At 41.2% G+C, this 23,478-nt stretch overlaps 1 protein-coding gene and 1 long non-coding RNA gene across 7 annotated transcripts in view; one reads left to right on the top strand and one right to left on the bottom strand.

The window, feature by feature from the left end:
• Positions 1 to 23,478, bottom strand: part of CDH13 (cadherin 13) — a 1,001,991-nt gene that overhangs the window by 716,338 nt on the left and 262,175 nt on the right. The window contains exon 1 of one of the 3 annotated variants that reach the window (XM_072819441.1): positions 1,182 to 1,309. The exons of the other annotated variants lie outside the window; for them this stretch is intronic. Within the exon in view, the coding sequence (XP_072675542.1) occupies positions 1,182 to 1,224 (43 nt within the window). The 5' untranslated portion in view covers positions 1,225 to 1,309. Of the gene's footprint in view, positions 1 to 1,181; positions 1,310 to 23,478 lie in introns of those variants that run through there. 3 annotated transcript variants of the gene reach the window in all.
• LOC140629958 (uncharacterized) overlaps positions 1,309 to 23,478 on the top strand; it is a 29,067-nt gene continuing 6,897 nt past the window's right edge. For 2 of the 4 annotated variants that reach the window (XR_012027737.1, XR_012027736.1), the window contains exons 1-2: positions 1,309 to 1,446; positions 3,016 to 3,361. This is a non-coding gene — a long non-coding RNA (uncharacterized lncRNA). Of the gene's footprint in view, positions 1,447 to 3,015; positions 3,362 to 12,063; positions 12,213 to 23,478 lie in introns of all 4 variants that reach the window. The other 2 variants (XR_012027738.1, XR_012027739.1) reach the window with 2 other exon arrangements.

Below are 23,478 nucleotides of genomic sequence, written 5' to 3'. Positions count from 1 at the left end.
TCACCAGGAAGCTTAGCTCTCTGTGGGAATGCATTCACCTTATCATGATTCCTTTTCATGTCTTTACTGAGGTAAGATATACAAAGTAACCAGGCGAAGAAAGTTTTTCTACCTCTGCCAATATAGCTGTTGAAAAAGCTATTCCTTGTGTAACTCAGAGCTCTTTTTAGTAAAGGCTCTTAAGATGCATTCCCACCAGAAATACATGCGTAGGGGAAAAATTTTCTCTTCCCATCACTTGGAATGCTTCTCTCTCGTTCTCTTTTTAAATCAGACAATGAGAACTACTTAAGTTGACACATTTCCATTTTTTTCCATGGTTATTTGTAAACTCAAAGCAAATCTGGTACTACATTTTAATAATTATATCTCTCTATGGTTTTTCTGTGTTATATCTTATGTGTTTTAAAAACATTTACCTTTGTGCAATTGTATTTAATAAACCATGGAAAATCTTTGGAAATAAATGTGGTAGATATGACCAATGAATATACAGGATTAAACTTACAAACAATAAAAATACTGTCCTTGCTACAAAATAGTTTTAGAAGGGAACAAGGAGATGTTAGTAAAGCTGAACTCAAGATCTGCATTTGGTTCACACCAGGAATAAAGTCCTGTGTGTTCCGAGTTAACACATAAAGGATCAACAGGTAACTTTCGAGATCACTGTCTTGCAACGAAATATATGTTTATTCATTCAGTCAGTCACAGATTTTGTGTAGCTACCATGTGTGGGGTACTACATTAGGGTTAGGGATAGCTCTCTGAGAAAAGAGGTGCTGGCTCTGTTCTCATGGATTTTTTAATTCAACTATATATATATTGTGTGTGTGTGTGTGTGTGTGAGAATAGCTTCAATTAGTGACTGCTTCACCTGACCTCCAATCAAAAGTAAAACAGCAACAAAGGGAAGTAAGGAAACAGCTTTAGAAGCATGATTGTGAATATTTATGCAAATAGGTCTTGATATCTCTGAGGGTGGCACATTGCATGAATCATGGCTTGTGAAATGGCTGCTCCAGGAAAAAAAAATACACACAAAACAATGTAACAATGAGTGTGGCCACCCTATCAGCAAGGAACAGGTGTTTATGGATTTAGTTTAATACCTATTATTATTTTCATTTTCCTGACAAAATACAACTGAAAACCCTATGGCTGTCATTTGTTTATGGTACCTGAGGTCTTGACAAGAAGCCAAATGCTACCGTGTGGCACCATTTTGGTTATGGTGATGCCACGCTGAGGTCATGGCACAGAGACCCTGATGAAGAAGCATCTCTGCTCTTGGCGCTGTGTTGCCATGGACTTCAAAGGTGAACTGTCAGAGGAATCAATGAAGATTCCATAGAACTTGATTACCAAGGGGAAAATGGATGGACCAAGCCTCCCCACCCACATCTAACCTTGCCCTAAACCCTCAGAAGTCTGGCTCCTGGGAAGGTAACGCACACAAGTAGAATCAATACTACCTATTCTCAGAGCACAGGTCCCGGTTTTCATCTTGGTCACAGACTTTCATAGTTAGGGCAGGAACTTTTTAATATGAACTTTACAGCTTAGAATCTTTACATACAAGTTCTTGGGGCCCATCCCTGACCTTCTGAGTCAAAAACTCTGAGACTGGGATTCACTGTGTAAATGGAGGATGTAGGTGATTCTGATACAACCTTGGGTTTGAGAGCCACTGGCTCTGAATGGTTTCCCATGTAGGGCCTTTTAACTTTCTTCTTAACCACCCAGTGCTAGGAAAGCATGTTGGGAAGCAGTTGTGTTTCATTTATCCAAACAGTACCAAGCCTTGACTTCGAAAGGACTTTACATAAATAGTTGTGAGCTCTTTTACTGCACCCTGAAAACATGCCTCCAGAATCATCTGAGTCAGCCATGCTAGCAGTTCATAAAATCTCCTCACTCAAAGATCTAGCATTTAAAAAGAGAGAGAGAGAGAAGAAAAGAAAATCAGTAAGATGACACAGTGGTCTTATAAGCAAATTTAAATAACTCTTACTTTGATTTATGATTCTGCTAAGTCATGGGTCTTCACATTTGTAACTAGTGCAGTTCATTGGACCCAAGTACAAAATCTTATCTTTCTTCCTACTACTTTAATTGCTAATAATTCAGCCCACCATTTAAGCCTATAAAATTATTTTTGATTCCTGAATCTGTTATCAAAAGTGTCAACCAGAAAAACATGCCATCAATACATCAGATATTTCTGCTTATCACATCTTCATTGATGCCAGTTATAAAATGTGAAGGTTTATGGTAAGGAACAAATGCTGGGCTTGCCAACAGAAACCTTCCTCAAATAGACATTGTTTCATGGAAAACTATATTTCGGTAAAGGTTATGCACTCAAAATTGACCAGCATTTGGATGATAGTTTTCACGCTGCCTGTGAGTATTGTCTTGAGAAGCCCATCATTTCTTAGTGACTGAATCATCCTCTATTTTAATGGAGAAGGTTATGGAAAAAAGTCAAGACTTCCCTTACAGATCAGCTAGAAACAGCTAAGCTCACATGACTTTTGAAAAATAATCCTTTCATGTCTTTAGGAATGATTGCCTGAAAACTAAACATTGTAAGAATGGAGTGAGCAGGACTGACTTAGGGTTGTTAAAAAAAATAATAAAAATAAAGGATGTTCAGTTAGGTTAAACTTAAATTTCAGATAAATAGGGACACCTGGGTGGCTCAGTGGTTGAGCACCTGTCTTCAGCTCGGGGAGTGATCCTGGAGTCACGGGATCTGGTCCCATGTCGGGCTTCCTGCATGGAGCCTGCTTCTCTCTCTGCCTAAGTCTCTGCCTCTCTCAGTGTGTCTCTCATGAATAAATAAATAAAATCTTCTAAAAATATATTCAGATACATATTTTTTAGTATGTCTCAAATATTTCATGAGACATTCTCATGCCAAAAAATATACTAAAAATAACTAACATTATTTGCCTTATTTATATGACCTATGCTCTTAACCACTAATCTAGAATGTTTTCCTCCCTTCAGCTGGTGAACCCATAGGTCTGTCCTCATGCAAAGCAGCGGCGTCCTTCTCACTGAATGAAATGACTTTTTTCCACGAGTTAGCATGGAATGTAGCAGCAGGCTGCGCCATGGCCCCTTTTTATTCAGTAAACATTGTCTGCACATCCACCCATGGCCAGACTCCACACTAGATGCAGACCAGGTGAAGGAGAGCTCTCTGTCCCACAGAACTTCTATGGCCATCTTAACTCCCACAACCAAAGACACCGTGAGACACAGTTCTTGCTTCTACATTGTTTGCAAGACTGCCTGACTTCTGTTCATGCTCAGAGCATCAAGGCTTGAATGGCTGAAGCATTTTGCAAAGGTGGGTACATGTTCCAATCTTTTGCAGAGCAGATGTGTGGGTTTAGCACTGGAAAGTAGAATTCTCCACGTTTGCCAGTGACTATAATCATTTTTTTTCTTGTTTGTTTGTTATCAGATACGGCTTCAAAATAGAAATTAATATGATTTTCTAGGTACCTTCAACTACTTGATGAGAAGATGCTGTATGGGGGACTCAGATTAATGACTTATTAGGTCCACCTTCTAGTGCAGGAGGTGAGAACAACCCAAGTATAAGTGAGTTTGAAACAAGTTTCCAGAGCAGAGTCACATATGTAATTACCTAATCACAAGAATCTCTAGGAGTTTTTTTCCCCAGGAGATCTTTGCTAGGAGGAAATGAAACCTTCTTTGGAATTTGCTTCAGCAGAGCTTTTAGCCTCTTCGGTAATAGAAACAGAACAGAACTGTTTTGTGAGAACCAGCAAAATTTGTGCCTGTTAGGAAATGATAAAGCCAAAGGCCGAATATTAAAATCTTCAGGTAAAGGTAAGCTTTAAACCTCAGAATTTTAATCTAATTTGGGAACAGGAATGATTAATGTCCTCCCTGATAGGTCATCATTTCTCTGAAAAGGAAATGGACAGAGGGGGTGTTCAGTCCTCACTGCCCTTCTTACCTGGGGTGAATTTGGACACTGATTTATTTAGGCATCCCTGAAGCTTCATAGCATTAATTTTAAGTGCTCTATTTAAAGTGATATATTTAATGGCATCACTGCTCAGAATCCTAAGAACATCGTAACATGTTTATTAACGCTAATTCCAAGCTTCAACTGTAAGGACAGCAGGTGGGGAGCTCTTTGTGAAATTATGGCTCAGAAGAGGTTCCTAATTTTAATAAATTATTTATTAAAAAGTACATACATTGGATGTATGAAAAGGAAATATATATCTTTGACATCTCTATTCTAGCTATAGAGTTACTTCAAAATGCAAAACCTCCAAATGTGATTCATATTTAACACCCCTGTATTTAATATAATGCATACAATGTGCTTAGAAAAGCTCCTGGTGTGCCATGAATATGTGTGTTAAACATGACCTATCGATCTATTATACTATTTAAAAAGATAGGATGCCAAGCAGACACAAGAGAGAGCATGCCATATGGCTGCATTTACATCAAATACAGAACAGGCCAACTAATCCATACTACTGAAAGTCAGAACAGTGTTAGTCTTGCGGAACAGTGGCTGGGAAGGTACCGAGGGCTTCCAGTGGCTGGCCATGCTCTCTCTCTGGGCACTGGTTACATATGTGTGCTCAGTTTGTAAAAATTCATCAGCTGTAGATCTGTGACTTCTACAGTTTATGTAGACTTGAGTGAAATGGTTAAAAACACAGGGTCAACATTTCTTGAAGGTGATCCAGTAATTCCAAAAACATACATAATGGTCCCAAAAGCAGGCAATGAAAAGCTTCTGTATCACCAAAACTTGGAAATCTCTCCAAGAGCAAGTACCTCCCAAGTACTGGACAAAGATGATGCTGACTATATGGGTAGTATTCAACCTAGACCAATATTGAGAGGAAACTTTCCCATTCCAATGTCAGAAAAAAAGAGACTTGATCAATAAATAGAAAAGTGGACACATGGGAAGAAGAAGGGGTTTCAATTAATCTGAATAACACTGTGTTCATCCCAATAGCCAACATTTCCAGTGATTTCTCATTAAATGTCAGATATAAAAAGTGTAAGCTCTTTATAAATCTTCCATTACTTCAGGATTTAAAAAACAATAAAGAAGTTCAACCATTCAAATCTGTGAATTACTGAAACCCGTGGGGTTTTTAAAGGACTTATAAAACTCTCGGACAATTTTTATTTATGTAGGAAGAATTGAATTCTCAAGAAAAGGTCTTAAGATGAATGCAAATGAAAATAACAATATTCCATGTTGATAGTATCCAGAGCTGGTGAGGCTGTGGGGACAAAGACACTTTCAAATGCTCTTGGTGGCAAGATGAATTGGTAAGGGCTCTGTGAAGGCAGTTTGGTAGTATCTGTCAAGATTTTAAATGGGCCTATCTTCAGTGTAGTGATACCGTTTCTAGAATTCAATCCTATATTCAATGGGTCTGTGTGAAGCCATGTCATTTTTGCAATGCTTATAAGAGTGACAAACTAGAGAAAAACTGGATGCCCATCAGTTAGGAAAGTGGCCACTCATCAAAACATCAAAAACCAAAAACCTTAGGTAGCTATCTCTGTCTCACATACACACACGTACATACACACATGACACTATATATATATACACATACATACATATATATATGAATGGAAAATGGCAGAAAAGTACTAACAGTATAATCTCATTTTTAAAAAATTTTTTTTGTTATTTGTTTTTTTTATAATAAATTTATTTTTTATTGGTGTTCAATTTACCAACATACAGAATAACACCCAGTGCTCATCCCGTCACGTGCCCCCCTCAGTGCCCGTCACCCATTCACCCCCACCCCCTGCCCTCCTCCCCTTCCATCACCCCTAGTTTGTTTTCCAGAGTTAGGAGTCTTTAAAGATTATTTTTAATTTATTTATTTGACAGAGAGAGAGACAGAGAGAGCACAAGCAAGGGGAGGAGCAGACGCAGACTCCCCGCTGAGCAGGGAGCCCAATGTGGGGCTCAACCCCAGGACCCCAAGGATCATGACCTGAGCTAGAGGCAAATGTTTCACCGACTGAGCCACCCAGACGCCCCTAAAATAGTATTTTTGTATATAGCTTGATAAGCATCTAGAAGGAAACACACCAAATCATTAACAGCCATTACCCCTCTTATGGTACATTGGAAGTGGCAGAGTGGAAATTTTCACTTTTATTTTTATACTTCCTTATTGTTATATTTTTTTCAAAAAGCACATACAGTGATTGTAATTACAGAAACTAAAACACCTGGAAAGAGAAAATGAAAGAATAATTCTTTGGAAAAAAGAAACAAAATCTATGTAGTTCTGGCACATACCTATGTTGGAAAAGCTCTCAATTGCCCTGTCCTTTTGAGGGGTGAAATAAGTAGAAAAGCAACAAAACTTTATCAGTTTTAGATGCATCTCCCTTGTCTCTGTGAGGACTACCAACAGCCCCCTGCCTTGTGATTTATGTCATCCCTTCATTGCCCTCCTTTGGCTCTCTTTGGAAGCCACTGCCACACCCATAGTTGTGGTCCTAGCCAACTACATTCCTATAAGCAGCCGATAAGAGTTACCCTCCTCATAGCTTAACAACATGTCTGATTTCTCCCAGGCTTCTGCTTTCTTGGCTCTTATCAGCTTCTCTGGGTCCATGCCCTCAGGCTCCTGGTGTCAGTTTGAGTTCAAAGGATATACTAAGCCAGCAGCCCATACCTTCCCCTTTCCCATAAAGCTCCTTTGGTGCATTGATGAGCTGCCTGGTGTTGCTACAGGTTTCCCATATTCCTGTCCTCTTCTCCAGAAAATTCCATGATAGCCATCCTAGCAGAACTGCCCATTCTCTAGCTTTCTATTCATTTGCTCCAGAGACTCACCTAACCCCATCCCTAAATAAAACTACTTATTCCCTCCTTTGCACTTCCAACGATCTCCATGCCACCTCTGCCATTTTACGTCAAGTGCTGAATTTCACTTCATTGTGTATGTTGTGGGAGAAAGCCATTGTCTACACTTGTATTGAATCCTGGTTGCACCATTTATTAACTGTGGTTTCATTCCTCATCTATAAAAGGGGGTCAATTTTAGGACTAACCTCAAAAGATTGTTGCAAGTGTTAAATTAATAATATAATAAAATCACTCAGTGCCCCAGCATGTAGTAAGGACTAATAAATATAAATGATTATTAGAACCACATGTCTCCCTGACTAGACTATGAGCTTATCAGCAATTTTATCTTACAGTCTCAGTACCTAAGACAATGACTATTTTTGAAAAGGCTCAAACATTGTTTATGAAGAATCAATTAGTTCTCTTGATGTTCACTGACTCATTGTTGCATACAGAGATATAAAGAAACTCCATTAACACTGATCACTCATTCATTGATTATCTGCTGTGTGCTAGAGAGGGTGTTGTATTAACAGAATGGTGAGTAACCCATGCATGGTCTCTTACCTATCATCACTCACAGTCCAGACAGGACCCATACAGAACCAGGCAGTTGTAGTACAGTGTGGTAAGGGATATGATGAGGAAAAAATCAGGCCTAGGAGGGAAGACACTAAAGAAAAACTTCTATGCTTAAATTTAAAATTTAATGGTGGGGGGCACCTGGGTGACTCAGTTGTTAAACATCTGACTCTTGGTTTCAGCTCAGGTCATGATCTCGGGGTCCTGGGATCAAGTCCTGTATTTGGGCTCCACATCCAGGGGAGGGAGTCTGCTTGAGATTCTCTCTCTCCCTCTGTCCCTCTCCCTACTCACATGTTCTCTCTCCCTCTAAAATAAATAAATAAATTTTTAAAAAATAGAACTGGGAATTTCCCAGGGAAAGAGGAAGGAAAAGCTATTGGAAGAGGGAACAACATATCTGAAGACTCCTCACCTGTTTTTGGGTCATCTAAATACCAGAATCTTGACTTTTCCTCAGGCAGTCTCCACCCACATGAGGTATCCCTTTGTAATTTCAACTAAGGGGTTTTTTGAACATGGTGGAAATTGGATAAAAATAGCTCAAATTATACTCTCTGTGGGAGACTGAATTCCCCCAAATTGCTGCCACTACATATCGTATCTCTAATTCCCTTCATGCAATGTGATAGTTATGGTGACATGCCTCTCATCTAGTGGTAGGGCCCATGTTCCATCTCCCTGAAACTCAGTGGAACTTCTCACTGCCTCAAGCACCATAAAATGTGTTATTTTTCTCTATTTTGTTCCTGAGATGCTCACTCTTGGCACCAGTCACCATACTATGAGGAAGCCCAGGCAGCCACATGTGGGTGGTCTGGTCAAAAGCCAGCATCAACCCCCAGACATATTAGGGAATTACAGGCTGCCACAACTGAGATGGTGAAAACCAGAGATAAGCAGTCCTCAGCGGCCCTCCCAAATTTCAGATTCATGATAAAATAAGTGATTACTGTTGCTTTAAGCTATTAAATTCGTAAAGGTTTGCTATACAAGTATAACTAGACACTGGAATATAGCACAGCAGAGTAGAACATCTTAGTCATTAATGGGCCGGTGACAATCCCCCACCAACAAAGCTGAGGGGAGAACTCTGGTTTGGTTGGAGTCCTCCTGTCCACACCTCAGATATTATAGAATTTAATTAAATTGACTATAACTACAAATATGGAGAGCAGAAGAGTTAGGATTCCTACTTAGCTTCATCTCCAAAGCTTGTGTGCCTAAAGAGCTAAGAGATCTCACCTCCATCTAGTGATCTAGTGGTTGTTGACTTCACTAGTGACCTAGTAAAGACTTCTGGAGAAAGAGTCAAGCTCAAAGCCAAGGATGAGCTTTACAGCACAGGGAAGAATGTGGAGACATCATTTCTAAGAATATTGTTGAGATCCAAAGTAAAAGTCAGGACAGACTGAGAGTGGTAAGGGAGCAAGTTTTATTATGCAAATCAGTGCCCCCAATCAGGACTTTAAAGTTTCAGAAAAGTAGGAAGTGGACTGTAAAAATAGTTTAATACCTTTAAAGGCATCCTGAAAGTGTCAGCAAACTATGGTCCACTAGCCAAAGCTGACCCACAGCCTTTCTTTAAAAAATAAAGTTTTATTGGCACATAGCCACACCCATCCATTTCTATATTGTACTCCACATTGTACTACAATGGCGTGGAGTTGGATATTTGCACCACAGACTATATGGTCTTCAAAGCCCATCTGACCCTTTACAGAAAAAGTTAGCAACCCTATCCTAGTGGAATATATCTATTCACCCAAGATAAACTTGCACAATCTAATTAAAATGTCTTTTAAATTTTTTTTTATTTTTGTCTGGAATTATACCAACTCTCCTGCTGGTTATCCTGTGTCGATCAGAAGCTCTGGTTGGCAGTTCTGCAAGTCTTTGTTGAATTTTTTAAAATGAGAAAACTCATTATTACCTAACAAAAGGAGTTTGTAGACAGAATGTTCCAACAGATGGATTCCAGGGAGAAAACAGAAAAGAAAAAAAAAAAAAATAAAGTAAGACAAGTCCTTGGTGGTAAGAAGCTTAGAATCACTGAATCAGGAAATTATAGGATTGAAGTGACAGGCAGAGAGATACCAAGGACAGACATTGATTTGCCTCATGTAAAGGTCATAAACTCAAGGTCTGTGGGCCATATCTGGCTCTTTGACATGTTTTGTTTCCTTTAGTATAGAGCCAATATTTAAATATAATGAGTACATGTTGGCAGGCAGTTCCAGCTAGCTGGCCCAACACCCATTCCTAACTCCCTTTTTCCTGGCCTGGCTTTCACTGAATGGCTGAGCAGGTAAACCCATTCCCAGCCTGATAAGCAGATATGACCACGTGACCTGTGCTAGCCAATGGGATTTAGGCAGAAGTCTTACAGATTTCCAGAGCAAGTGTTGGCTTTCCTGATGAAAAGGCTGGCATTGCCTTTTCCCCTTCCCCCTTCCTTGAATACAGATATCAAGTATGGTTTATTTCCAGTTTTTCCTGATAAATGGGTGGAATGGGCAACACTGAGTCTACATTCCCATCTGGCAATCATTTGCAGGAACGGTGAGCAACTGCTCCCCTCTAAACACTGGCTGGGGGTGCTCTGTGTGGCCACAGTGGCTCTGGGCCATTTCTTTAATTTTAGCTTCTCTCTCTTTGATAAGAGCTCAGGCCCTATTGGGTGTTACTGAGAGCAAACAGAAGCAGCGACCCAGAGGATCAGGGTCTCTGGTGAGCTTTGCTCTCTCTCTCTCTCCCTCTCTCAACAAGAGGAATCATACAGCACTCAGTCTGCACTTCATGGTGAAGAAAGCCAGGATCTCTTAAGATGATTAAAGGATGAAAAATAGAGACTGTAAAATCCACCCACTTGAACAATCAGAGTATTATTCTTACACAGTTGTAAAGTCTCATGGGAACTTTTTTTTTTAAGAGAAAAAGGAATATCTTTTTTTTTTCAGACATGTATCAATGAGTGTCTCCAAAGTGCTTTAAAAACAAAAATTACCAGCTTTAACAAGAGGGTAATAACAGCACGAAGAACATCTGAGACAGTCCGTCCCTAATAAAATTGTAAATGTTAGCTGGTTCCATTACTCAAAGCTTTCACTCAGCACACACGTTATTTATTACATCATTAGGCATTCTGAGAAGCACTGGCCATGGTGACTTAAAAGAGGTGGTGCTATTGTACAGGAAACCTCACATTCCATATTGATAACGGTAACTTACCCGCTTTCCTAGCGCTCTCTGGGTTTATCTTAAAAGCTCTAAAAGTAGGCAGATGGCAGCTTTTCTCAAGGTGCTAGAATAACCTCAGGACCCAGTTGACAACACAGGATAGGATGTAATGGCTCCAACTACTGAAGTGGTATTGCAGAAATGAGAATCACAAATGTACGGCAGCTGAGAAAAAGCTAACACCACCACAACAACCTGAGTAAATCTGTTTTGATTTTTTTTTCCCTGAAGCCACTCAGTTGCAAATAGGTTCTGTCCTAATTCTAAATTTTTTTTTTAAGATTTAATTTTATATTATTGTATTAGAGAGAGAGAGAGAGAGAACACTAGTGGGAGGGGTAGAGGGAGGGAGCGAGCATCTCTGGCAGACACTGTGCTGAGCATAGAGCCAAGTGGAGAGTTGGGTGGGGGGCTTGATTTCATGATGCTGAGATCATGACCTGAGCAGAAACCAAGAGTGTGACACTTAACTGACTGTACCACCTGGATGCCCCTAACCTTGTTTTTGTTTTAAAATAATGTTGACTTTCATAAAGTGGGTGGAGGGGGTGGTGCAGGGTTTTATACTGTTTCTGAATGAAGGTGGCAGTTACTCTGCATTTTGTTATAAAACAACCACATAGAAGGCAAGTCCTTCATCATTATCTTCTGTTTTGCTAAACTTGAGTTTCTAGATTTGCATGTACCATCTTCTTACAGAAAAAAAAAAAGGCATATAGCTAGTTTCCCTACGAAATAACTTATTTAATCCTCTATCAACTTTGGTTGAATATAAAAATCTCTAATTCATGACTTGTTAGAAGTTCTGAGAAGGCAGTTGCTAGACACCTACATGCCTTGAGTCCAAGGATCAGGAAACACTGCGTTTGGGGTGCAGATTAAGGAACTCTGCGATGATTTGCAGAGAGAAATGGTTGGAACTGCAGTACTACAGTCCCAATCTCCAACCCAGGAATTTCCTCTTTATCTTTAATTATAACAAATCATTTCAAATGCAATGAATAAAGACAACAGTCTGTACCATAGAAGCAACGAAGAAGCAACAAAGAAACAAAGAAGGGAAAAAACCCACAAAATCTTGTTAAGCACTTACTCTCTCCATGCTGCAATCTTTTTCCCACAGGTTCATACATTTATCCCAATGAATTGCCATAGCTAGTGTGCTAAGTAGATTTTTAAAACTGGGGAAACTGAGTCTCAAAGTTATAAGGGAGCAAGTGAAACTGGCTGGTGTCATGTCCCACTAGATCTCATTGCCTCCAAGGACATGCGAGGGCAGGACTCCACTCCATGATATGCCTGAGAACTGGCCTTTGTCTGAAACCTTCTAGGCGCCCTGTGAGGAGCCCGATACAGGACTTGATCCCAGCACCCCAGGATCACCACCTGAGCCAAAGGCAGATGTTCAACCACTGGACCATCCAGGCCCCCCTGCTTCTCTATAATTTGTGTACACTGATGTGAGTTCTACTTGTGGAGGGTGAGATACTTTTTTTTTTTTTTTTCTTCTTTCTGGAATTGCAGTCCTTTGGAGACTTGAAATCCATTTCCGTGTGTCTTTCTTGCCTGTCTCGGTCCCTTATATGACAGACTTGTCCAGCCAGATAAAATTTAGTTTGCCAATGGCCTCTTTCAAATAAGTGGTGGAAAAACAATAGGGAAAATCAATGATACCAAAAACTGGTACTTTGTTTTTTGTTTGTTAAAAAAATATTTAATTTATTTATCTGAGAGAGAGAAAAAGAGAGAGAGCATGAGCAGGGAAGGAGCAGAAGGAGAGGGAGAAGCAGGGGGGCTCATGGGTCTCTGGTGAGTTTTGCTCTCTCTCTCCCTCTCAACAAGAGGAATCATACAGCACTCAGTCTGCACTTCAGACCCCCCCAGTTCTGAAACAGGGAGCCTCATGTGGGGCTCACTCCCAGGACCCCAGGATCATAACCTGAGACACAAGCAGACGCTTAACTAACTGAGCCAAACAGGTGCCCTAAAACTGGTATTTTGAAAAGATTGAGATTGACAAATTTTTAGCTAGACTGGCCAAGAAACAAAAAGGGGGGAGAGGAGAAGTCACAGTTCACCTAAGTAACACATAGATGCAGAAAAAGCATTTGATAAAATCCAAGCATTAATTAACGCTATAAACTCTATAAACTTGGAATAGAGAAGAAACTTCCTCAACATGATAAGGTACATATACAAAAACCCTGCATCTAACATTATATTTAATGGTATGAATGCTTTCCCTCTCAGAAGAGGGCAGTGATATCCACTTTTACTCACTATTGTGTTGGAGGTTTGAAGCAAGTCGGGGGCGGGGGGAAGAAAGAAAAGAAAAAGGAAAAACAGGAACGAATAGAAGAGAAAACAGATCCCCGATGCTCTTAAAACTTCTGACTCTGTGCACTGGGGGCCTGCCACAGAGACTTGGCTTTACCTGCCCTGCATCCTTTCTCTCTCCACCCCGACAGAATCACAGCCCATCTGGGTGACAAACTGACTCTATCCCGGGTGCGTGAGGGGACATTTAACCTTGACCCAGGCCAGGACCATCAGCTTATTTGGTCTTTTTTAGCCACGTAGCTGATTCATGGAGGTCCACATGACCCATGTTGATAAAAGTGAACTTTATTCTGGAGGGGAATAGATCCTCTCTTCACTGCAGTTGCTGTGAAGATAGAACTCGAGCCTGGAGCTACAGGAAGCTATCTTGACTGTCAAAACAAAACAAAAATAAAACAAAGAAATAAGACCCCCCAAAAAACAAAAAAGGTGGAGAGAATGGAACCTACATAGAAGAAAGGCAAGCAGAGAGATGAAGATAAAGTCCTAGTAATAGGTAGTATCTGAACTTCTATGTCCACCCAGTCCTGAAGCCGGGACTATTCATGAACTTCCCACATACACAGGCCATGAAATGCCCTTTTGCTTTGGCCAATTTTCATTGAGTTTCTGGCATTTGCAATGGAAAACATCCTAACACAGGGATTGTGACCCAACCTGGCCCCCATCCCCCCTTGATTTTGACACTGGCCTTTGCAGGATCTCCACCATTACCCTCTTAGAATTCACAAAGTCCTTTTATAACCACCCCCATCTGAATCTAAGTCCTAGTAGAACCAGGATTATCCATATTTGTTTGCTAGTATGTCCCCAGTGCCTAGCACACAGTTGGTAGTCAGTCAATATTTGCTGAATGAATATGAATGTATGGTTGGAGGATGGACAGATGGAGGAATGGGTAGATCTGTTCATAATTTTACTAAAGGTTTAAGTTCAGCTTCATGGTCTTTGATACCCAGAACTGATGTTCTCTATCTTTTTAAAATGTTGGCCATGGCCATCTCCTACCCAGTCACATTGCTTTTCTCCATAATGTCTCAAAAATTACAGAAACTTTTGCTAAGATTGCAATCACAATGCTCTCTGTGTCTTCTGTGAGAGATAATTCATCTAGTCTTCTAGATGTGAACTCACTTAAATCAATAGGATGCACTTTTATCATCTTCTCAACTATCTTGGACTCCAATTTCTCCTATTTGTAATTTTTCAACCCTTTTACAAGGTGATTATTATTTTCCTTGATCATAAAAATGGAGGTGACCTGAGCCTGCGTGGTTCTGCATTTACTCTGCCATCTTTACCAGGGCGCCATCTGCCAGATGGTAGGTCTGTGCACAATTGCCTGCACCAACCTCTTTCTGCTGTCTTTGGCTTGTTTGAAACTTGCTGTTGGCAAGAAGCTTTAGGCACCTCTACAGTTATGATGGGTCATGCTCCTCATATGTACCTCAGTTTCTTTTGTATGCTATCTTTTAAACCAAGTTGATCTAAAAAGTTCACATTTTGTCACAATATACCTCTTGGGATATATGTTCTCTCTCTCCTTTCTCAACTTTCTTGCAGGGTTGTGCAATTGTTTAATCAGAATTTTCCTTTTAAAACCTTCATATCTTTTGTTACTGTGCTCTGTGTTAGTGTGTCTGTTTTTTTTTTAAATGTCTATATTTTTCTCTGAATTTGAGCTGAAATGTTCTTTCTCCCTAACAAGGGCACCCATCTGGCTTAATCCTGTATGTCCTTCTCTAGGGTTCACCAACAGGTGACCAGTATGGTCATGTTCTTGCATGGCTCCGTTGACCCCACAGTATCAACTGGCCCCTCTCTACAGTTAATGTGGCCTGATCCCTCCTCTCATTTGTGAGTGTTTCCCTTCCATTTCCCTTCTCTGATGATAGCAGTGATATTCAGCCTTCCTTCCTCACTGACCCTGCTCCCCATAAGTTACCACTGTTATGGTTTATTGGCTTGGAGACAAAGGCCCCTCGCTTTTATTTGCCCCCTTATATTTCTCAGTAATTATTTTTACAGTGAGAGGCTCTGTGACTATGGATATGTAAGTTTTCCAGTTTTTAGGTCTCCGAATATTCCCACATATTTCAGTTTGCCACATGTTAATCAGAACTATGGTAAACTCAATTTTGCCCAAGAAAAGCCCAAATGTGCACATGAGGATGCAGAAATAAAAACTCTGTAGATTTTACAACCATCTTCTAATGAAGAAGATTCTCTAGATCTCCTGCTTTCTTAATTCATAACTAAAATTAAGAAATATGACAATCAAATATTTCAACACATGTAAAAATGATGACAACATGCCTAAGTATGCCACCAGGCTTTGTGTGTATCTATCACAGTGTTTTCAGAGTCTTCCTTTCATTTGAATGATTTATACATGAATCTCTTACCGACCATACTGAGCCCCTTGGAGCCCATGGATTAATTCATTTCTGCATTCCCTAACGCACCCTGAATGTAATAATAATGTATATGGAAGGTGATGAATAAATGCTTATCCCATGGAACTAAACTTTGGACTATAGAAAGGAAATAGAATAAAAAGGAATGCACTGTCTGGATGCATTTAAACATTGCTATCTACACAGAAACATCTGATATATTAAATATAAATTACTTTAAACTACTAATTAAAATAGTCAAAAAGCCTTCTGCTCAGAAATGCTTTGAGCATGTCCTTTAAAGCCCAGGCTGCTTTTCCTTCATGTTATCATTCAGATGGGTCTTCCCAGTAGTTAATTGTCATTCAAGAAGCCGAGATATATCAGTTCCCCTCTGATGATCTCCTATGCTAAAAACTGAAGAGCAGTGGAACGTGCCCATTTTTTAGAGCACGTATATCAGAAGGTGCCTTAAAGTGGCTCATAAGAACTGAATGATCCAAGGGAAGAATCATCCTGACACAGAGCTAGACCACCACACCATCTGGGACAACGAGCATCAAAACTCATGTGACCCCTTTCTGCAAAAGTGTCACCTTGGAGCACATAGCTCTTGCACCCACCTAAACAAGCCCTCCCATTTAGGTGAGTATTTTAGATGCTGCACACCCTCTGTCCCCATCGCTGACCCGGCAACTCTAAGATTTTTCACCACTGACTGCAGCTCCCCTCAGGTCCCTGTATTTCAGCAGAGAATAAAACGATCCCTGTATATCACTTTGATAAGTTTGTAAAGCACTCTGCCATCTTTGGGCAGGAAGCTGCTAAAGAAAGATACCTTCGTTACAGTTTACAAAACCATTTCCAAAATGTGCTGCTTCGGCCCTTCGAGTCAAGTTCAGAAATGGAAGCCTGTAAAACTTATCCAGAGAATCATTGTCAGAAAAGACATTCTCCTTGTAATGGGAGGGCATGCTTTAGTCTGTTACATTAGACTACTCCGATATTAAATCTATATCCTAAGACTATCTTAATTGGCCATAAAAAGGACAATTGAAAACACAGGATTTGATCACTGCACATACAAGACTCATGCTGTAACCACCAAATTAGGCTATTTTGCAGGGAGCATCCAGGCCTGAGTTCTATTTAAGCCCTCTCCGGGTTACAGTTCATCATCCAGTTTCAAGAAGGCAACAGGGTATTAAGTTGATTAGGATTCAGTGAAAGTTTAGACCATTGCACATCGTGCAAATTTAACATTGGCTTCCACCCACCGTTCCTGATAAGGGAGGGAAAGAAAGACATTTCACACATTTTCTGAGGATTAAAGTTGGACTTTCCCGCTGCTCACGGTGACACCTTTTGGTGTCACTGGATTTAACGATGCTATAAATAATGAGTTAAACAAATTTGGAGAGTCTGATTAATGAACTAGGGGACCATTTTGTACTAGAGAACACTGATGTCTAAATGGAGCGTGTAACTTCCACATTCTCTGCTCTCACAAGTCGTAGATTCCAGGATGGCCGAGCCCCATCCCCTCCACACACTGAGAAGTGTTAGGCCCTTCTGCCCATACCAGTTCTGATCAGTTCAGGAGAAGGGGTCTCACCCTAGAAAACCATTACAACTTCCATTTCTTTGCTCTGTTACTTTTGGAAATACTTCCAGTGGTTGAGAAAGTCAGACTTGTTAATACTAATTGGTAGGTGCCTGGGTCCTTTTAGAGAGAACAGTACTGGCAGAAATCATGGTTGCAGGTGACGAGTTGAAAAAAACAGGCCAGGTGCCTCAGTGGCTCAGTAGGTTAAGCATCTGCCTTTGGCTCAGGTTATGATCCCAGAGTCCTGGGATCGAGCCCCACATCCTCTCCTTATGCCTGCTCCTCCCCCTGCTTGTATGCACTCTCTCTCTCTGTCAAATAAATAAATAAAATATTTTTTAAAAATTGGGCCAAGGGATGTCTGGGTGGCTCAGCAGTTAAGTGCCTGCCTTCAGCCCAGGGCATGATCCTGAGGACCCAGGATCAAGTCCCACAACAGGCTCCCTACATGGAGCCTGCTTCTCCCTCTGCCTATGTCTGTGTCTCTCATGAATAAATAAATATAATCTTTTTTTTTTTTTAAAGGGCCAATTTTTGCTACTCATTAGTTGTGCAACAAGGGACAATTTGCTTAAAGTTGCTGAACCTTAGGTTCCTCCTCCCCCATGGCCATGGTAAATGGGGATAGTAGGAGAATTTCTCAATAAACGCTGTTGTGAAGGCTACATGGGTTGAGATATTACATGCGGTACACAGTTAATTCTCAACACATCTTATGCATTATTATTGTTACTAATAAGTGGGCTGTGGTGGGGGACCACATGGGGGATCATTTCATTCATACCAGCCAGAAACCTGCTCTGGAATCTAATCTGGATTCTAGCAAGAACCTGCCAAGTCACAGGCACAAAGGAGGTGGTAGTTAAATTCAGACTTTGGTTCTCATAGTTCCCTTTCCTGGCATTCCACTCCTATCCTTGTCCTGACAACATTATTATTCTTTTTTTTTTTTTTTAAGACTTAATTCTTTTAGAGTAATTTTAGGTTCACCACAATATTAGGAGGAAGGTACAAGATTTCCTGTTAGCCCTCTGCCCCAACAAAATCATAGTTCCCCCTAATACCAGCCTTCTCCCACAGCCTGGAGAGATATATTTGTTATAGTTGATGAACCTACATCGATACACATAATCACTCACAGTCCACAGTTTACCTAAGACTCACTCTTGGTGTCGCACATTGTGTGGGTTTGGACAAATATATAGTGACATGTACCCATCACTGTGGTATCATACAGAGTGTTTTCATTGTCCTAAAAATCCCCTGTGCTCTACCCACTGATCTATCTCTCCTCACCAGCCTCTGGCAACCACTGATTTTTTTCACTGTCTCCATAGTTTTGCCTTTTCTGGAATGTCATCTAGTTGGGATCATACAGTACATAGCCTTTTCAGATTGGCTTTTGTCACTTAGTAATATGCATGTAGAGGCACCTGGGTGGCTCAGTTGGTTGAGTGTCTGACTCTTGATTTCAGATCAGGTGGTGATCTTGGAGTGTGGGATTGAGCCCCATGTGGGGTCCTTCACTGGATATAGAGCCTGCTTAAGATTCTCACTTTCTCGCACTGCCCCTCCCTACCCTGCTCACACCCTTGCACTCTCTCTTTCTAAAAAAAAGAAAAGAAAAGAAAAGTAATACATGTGTAAGTTTCCTCCATGTCTTTTTATGGCTTGGTAGCTCATTTATTTTTACTGTTAAATAATATTCCTTGGACTGGATGGGCCACAGTTTATTTATCCACTCACCTATTGAAGGGCATCTTGGTTGCTTCCAAGTTTTGGGCAATTATTAATAAAATGGCTATAAGCATCCACATTCAGACTTTCGTGTGGACCTAAGTTTCCAGCTCCTCGGGGTAAATACAAAGGAGCATATTGCTGGATTGCAGGGGAACAGAATGTTTAGATGAGTCATTGCTCTTTCAATGTAGCACTGCCCTGCATTGCCAGAGAACTTCCTCTAACTTGTGCTTTGCCAGCTTTTAAACAAAGAGCGACAGTAAGGTGTGGTATAAATTCCCCAGGGCTCCCTTGCCCCTTGCGTAGAATAACTCTGAGCATGCTTTATGTGGTTTCCTAGTGTTCCCCTTAAGGACGAGGCCCCACTGGACCCCACTGGTTACCATTGCACTGAGCTGAGCTTCACTAGCTAACTGCCTTCCTTCCCAGTCCCAGCCTCTTAACCTTCCACCTGTGGCTCCTTCACCTCCCAAATAAATAACTGTCCTTGATCCCTTATCTCAGAGCCCGCTCATGGAATGGGTGTGCAAAGTGAGATGACCCTCAACAGCCCCCCCTACACACACACACACACACCCATTCAGCATGTGGCATTTTATCAACTCTTGTATCTTGTGCCTTGGTTTACCTGCTCTTTAGGCCTGTTTCCCCCTGACTGCCTCATGCACTTTGTTCATAGATAGTTCTAATTGTTAAGACCTAGATTTCCTGGGGGTGAGGGTGAGGGGATTAGGTGACAAACCTGCAGGCAGGGAAGGAAGGGCTCTAAGTGTAGTGGGTCAAGACGAGACGTGTGCCTGAAGAACAAGTGCACCTGTCTGAATATGAATATCAGTGGGAATGCTGGGTTAGCAGCAGCACACCTCTCCCCAAATATGTCAGTACCACACGTGTCCCCTGCTCTCTAAAGAGCCTACTACTTGCCCTTTTGGGAAAATAGATTGAACTATAATTCACTTTGTATCAGAAAACACTATTAGACCATTTTAATGTCTGAGTTCCATTTTGTGACTGAGGTTTTTTGTTTGTTTGTTTGTTTTGTTATTTGTTTTTAATTAAGGCAACATAGACTCAGAGGGTCTCATTCACCAATACAGATGATGAGGTTCCCCAGCCCCACCTCCAATTTCATGCATTTTGAATTAGGAATAAATATAAGATTTTACAGTGTTGAGACAACAAACATTTGAAGAGACACAATTTTCAGGTACCACTGTCCCAAAGCAATAATAGAAGACACTAATTACAGTTGGTTTCTTCTTCCCAGGGGTCAATGAAGTATATCCAGCTGAGAGTATTTTAATCAAACTATTTTATGTACCTCCCTGTCTTTCGTATTAATCACTTATCTACTTTAAGGAATGTTTTGACCTAGCAGAGAATTTTGTACTAGATTTGAAGACCCCAGTTATTTGAGAAAATGTCAGTCTGTTTGCATTTGTTCATGCATTGATTTCATAATTGTCTGAACCCCACCTCTGTGTTGCAGAGACCCAACAAGGTGTTAGGGTTGAGTACGAAATTTTAATTTAGCTAGCACAAATTCAGCTTCTTTGATGTAGACAGAGGCTTCTAGTAATGTCAATCCCCCACCCTCAATGAGTTTACTAAATAGTTAAGTAAACAAGACAAATGTGAGAAGCCACATATTAACAGAGACAGGAATGGGTAGAGGGAGTAGGCTGAAGATTTGGGGAGAAGAGTTGAGAGGAAAAGTTATTCACCTACAGGTAACCATGGCAACTACAGGATGGGACCAAGAGGAGAGGCCAGTAGCATCTGTGGAATGGGAGTGATGAGAGCTCAGGGTTCTGAGGGCTGTGAGATGGGGGCTTGGACTGGACCAGTTATGACTCATAAGCCCTCTTGGTTCTAGAGAAGTGTCTACAAGGCTAGAGTGGCTGGACGAGGCCAGAGCACTGGACACAGTTCAGGCTCTGGGACACTGGCTGGTGGGGGCAGCTTAAAGCAGGTAGATGATGGAGGTCTTGGGGAATTTGGTGGCAAAAATCAGTATTCCAGGACAGGAGCCTGGAGCATGGGTATGAGGGGACCCAAGCCCCACAGACACTGTATGGCAGTGAGTGAGGGATGTAAGAGGAGGATGACACAGTCTGAATGCCCATGGTTACTGGGTGCATCTGCATCAAGGTGCCCAAGCACATTTTCTGAGAAACCTCAGAACATCTCTCTCATCTGTTTTAGGGTTAGCTCATTTAATCTTAATGGTCACCCTGTGGGGTAAGCACTGGTACTATCCCACTTTACAGATGAAGATGCTGAGTTGGAGCAGAGGAAGGAATTATCCAGGATGTTACAGCAAGCAAGATGCAATGTCCAGGTGCAGATGTCAGACCCAGCAGTGCTCCTCCAAATCACTTTGTCCTAACAGAGGCGATGCTCGGGGCTTTGGACATCAGGGATCCATTGCAGATTTGTGAGGTTGGGGGAGACATGTGATGGACAGGGGATGGTGGACACAGGGATCATATCTAGTTGACAAATCTTCCTCAAAGATGTCATAGACTCAGCTCTCCCCTTTTGGCAGAAGTGTATTTCTCCACCCAAACCACATTACACCTCATGCCTCAATGAGATGTGTGAGTGAATGAAAGTTGCAAAGAATCTCACTGCTCAGGAACTATGGGATTCACTTATAGAGCTCCCAAAGTTCGGCTTTGGTTCTGACCTTCTTAGGCTTCCCATCACTTCTCATCTTCTGCAACCCATAGTATTTCAGGTCCTCCCACCCCAGGGCCACAGATGGGAAGTGGGTGTGCTGGCTTTGTCCTAGCAGCCAGGCTGAGCTCTGAGTTTACATCAACCTCAGTATCTTTACCTCACCGCTAACTTCTGGTGGAATGCCTCAAAGAAACCCATATCCCATTTGCTGCCCCATTGCCCTCACAGATTAGAGCTGAATAAACTCATCAACTGGGAAGCCTGTGGTATCTTTGGCCCTTGGGGTCGGAATGAACACCCTCGCTGTGCTCTGAAGAAGAATACAGGGCTCTGGAAATCCTATTCTCTAATTTAGTACCTCCCAAACTGAAAGGTAATCCTTTTATACACTGTGAATCATACTGGAAATGTGCAGAAGGCAATAACAATGTCACGTGACCATCAATAAGCACCACTAAACACCTGCATGGCCTGTTTAGTGGTTTGAGACTTGGAGCCTGGGAGCCTCCTTATAGGACAGAACACATTTTCCAGCAGGGATTAGCCTTGAGATTAGAGTTTAATGAAACAATCGCTAACACTGGAGGCTTGGGCAGAGGAGCCAGTAAACTCCAGGGAGCTCCTGGCTTGTCTGGGGAAGACATTGATCTAATAAACCATGAATAAATAATAGAAAGGAGTCTAAAGTCAAGAGATGCAGAGGAGCCCAGGGACAAAAGGTAGGGGCTTGATGTATCAGAAGATGTTTTCAAAGCAATTTAATGTTTTGACTTTGCAATAGACATTCATTTCTGGAGAAATGCTGTCACTTGTGCAGAAGGAAACATGCTCAAGGCTGCTCATTGCTGTGGGTATCGGCCAGAATAGGTTAGGCTGTGCAGTGGTAACAAAGAACTCCAAAGTCTCCATGATTTTGAACAATGAGGATTTATTTATTGCGATTCCCCGCACCCATGCAGGTCCACAGCAGGATTCAGATAACCATACACACCCAGGGACCCAGGTGACCAAAGGGATGGAGAGAGGATTACAGGACTGAGCACTAACAGTTCTATGCTTTGGCCTAGAAGTGACACCTGCCACTTCCACACAATTTCAATGGTTAGATCCAGTGATGTAGGGGTGGCTAATATCAAGAAGGTAAGGGAATATAGTCTCCACTTCCAGGAAATACAAAAGAGCCAGATACTGCTGAACATTAATACATCTACCACATGTGTAATGGCAAAAGCTAGGAAGAGATGCCTAACTATCTCCTCATCTGTACATCATGTGTAAATACATCCACATGAAAGACGGTAATGGGGCAGTTTAAGACTTGAAAATTAAAATGCAAGTTGCAGAAAACTACACATAGTATCTCTCTTATGTATAACTCACCCATGTCACAAACTTCCAGGTATCAGTGGACATACATATGTGTATCTACATGTCCAGAAAAAGCTCTGGAAGGACGTTCATCAAACTAATAATATTGGTGACCTCCAAGAGATGACTATGGTTGCAGAGAGGAAAAGGGTACTTCTGTTTGTCTGAATTATTTAAGACGAAAAGGAACTTATATATAGCTGATGGACTTCTAAACAATGTTTTTTTTTTCAAATAGCATTTATCTGTTTCCCATGGCTGTTGGTTGGGTGGCCCCTGTGCTAACCTTGGTGCCATGTTCATTGCAGAAAGGCTATTGAGAGTGCTTTTAACCTCCATGGGCTGCACCAGCCATATGGTTAGCAACCTTGTCCATATGGGAGGGATTTTCATTATGAGCTGTTCCTATTTGATCTTACATCTGGCACTTTCTGGAACATTCCAGAATTTTAATTCCACAGAAGGCATCTCTTCTTTTACATTCTATCTCCTCATCATCTTTGGTACCCACGGGGTAATATACTGGGAAAATGTCAAGGTTCCAGATGTTTTCTTTTTCCTTCCTCATTTCAAAACTGATTTATCTTCTACCAAACCCTAACTCCTCTTTCTTT

This window comes from Canis lupus, chromosome 3, assembly GCF_048164855.1.
Source record: "Canis lupus baileyi chromosome 3, mCanLup2.hap1, whole genome shotgun sequence".
NCBI lineage: Eukaryota > Metazoa > Chordata > Mammalia > Carnivora > Canidae > Canis > Canis lupus.
The sequence above is the reverse complement of the archived record's forward strand: the minus strand, read 5'-3'. Positions and strand labels throughout refer to the sequence as shown.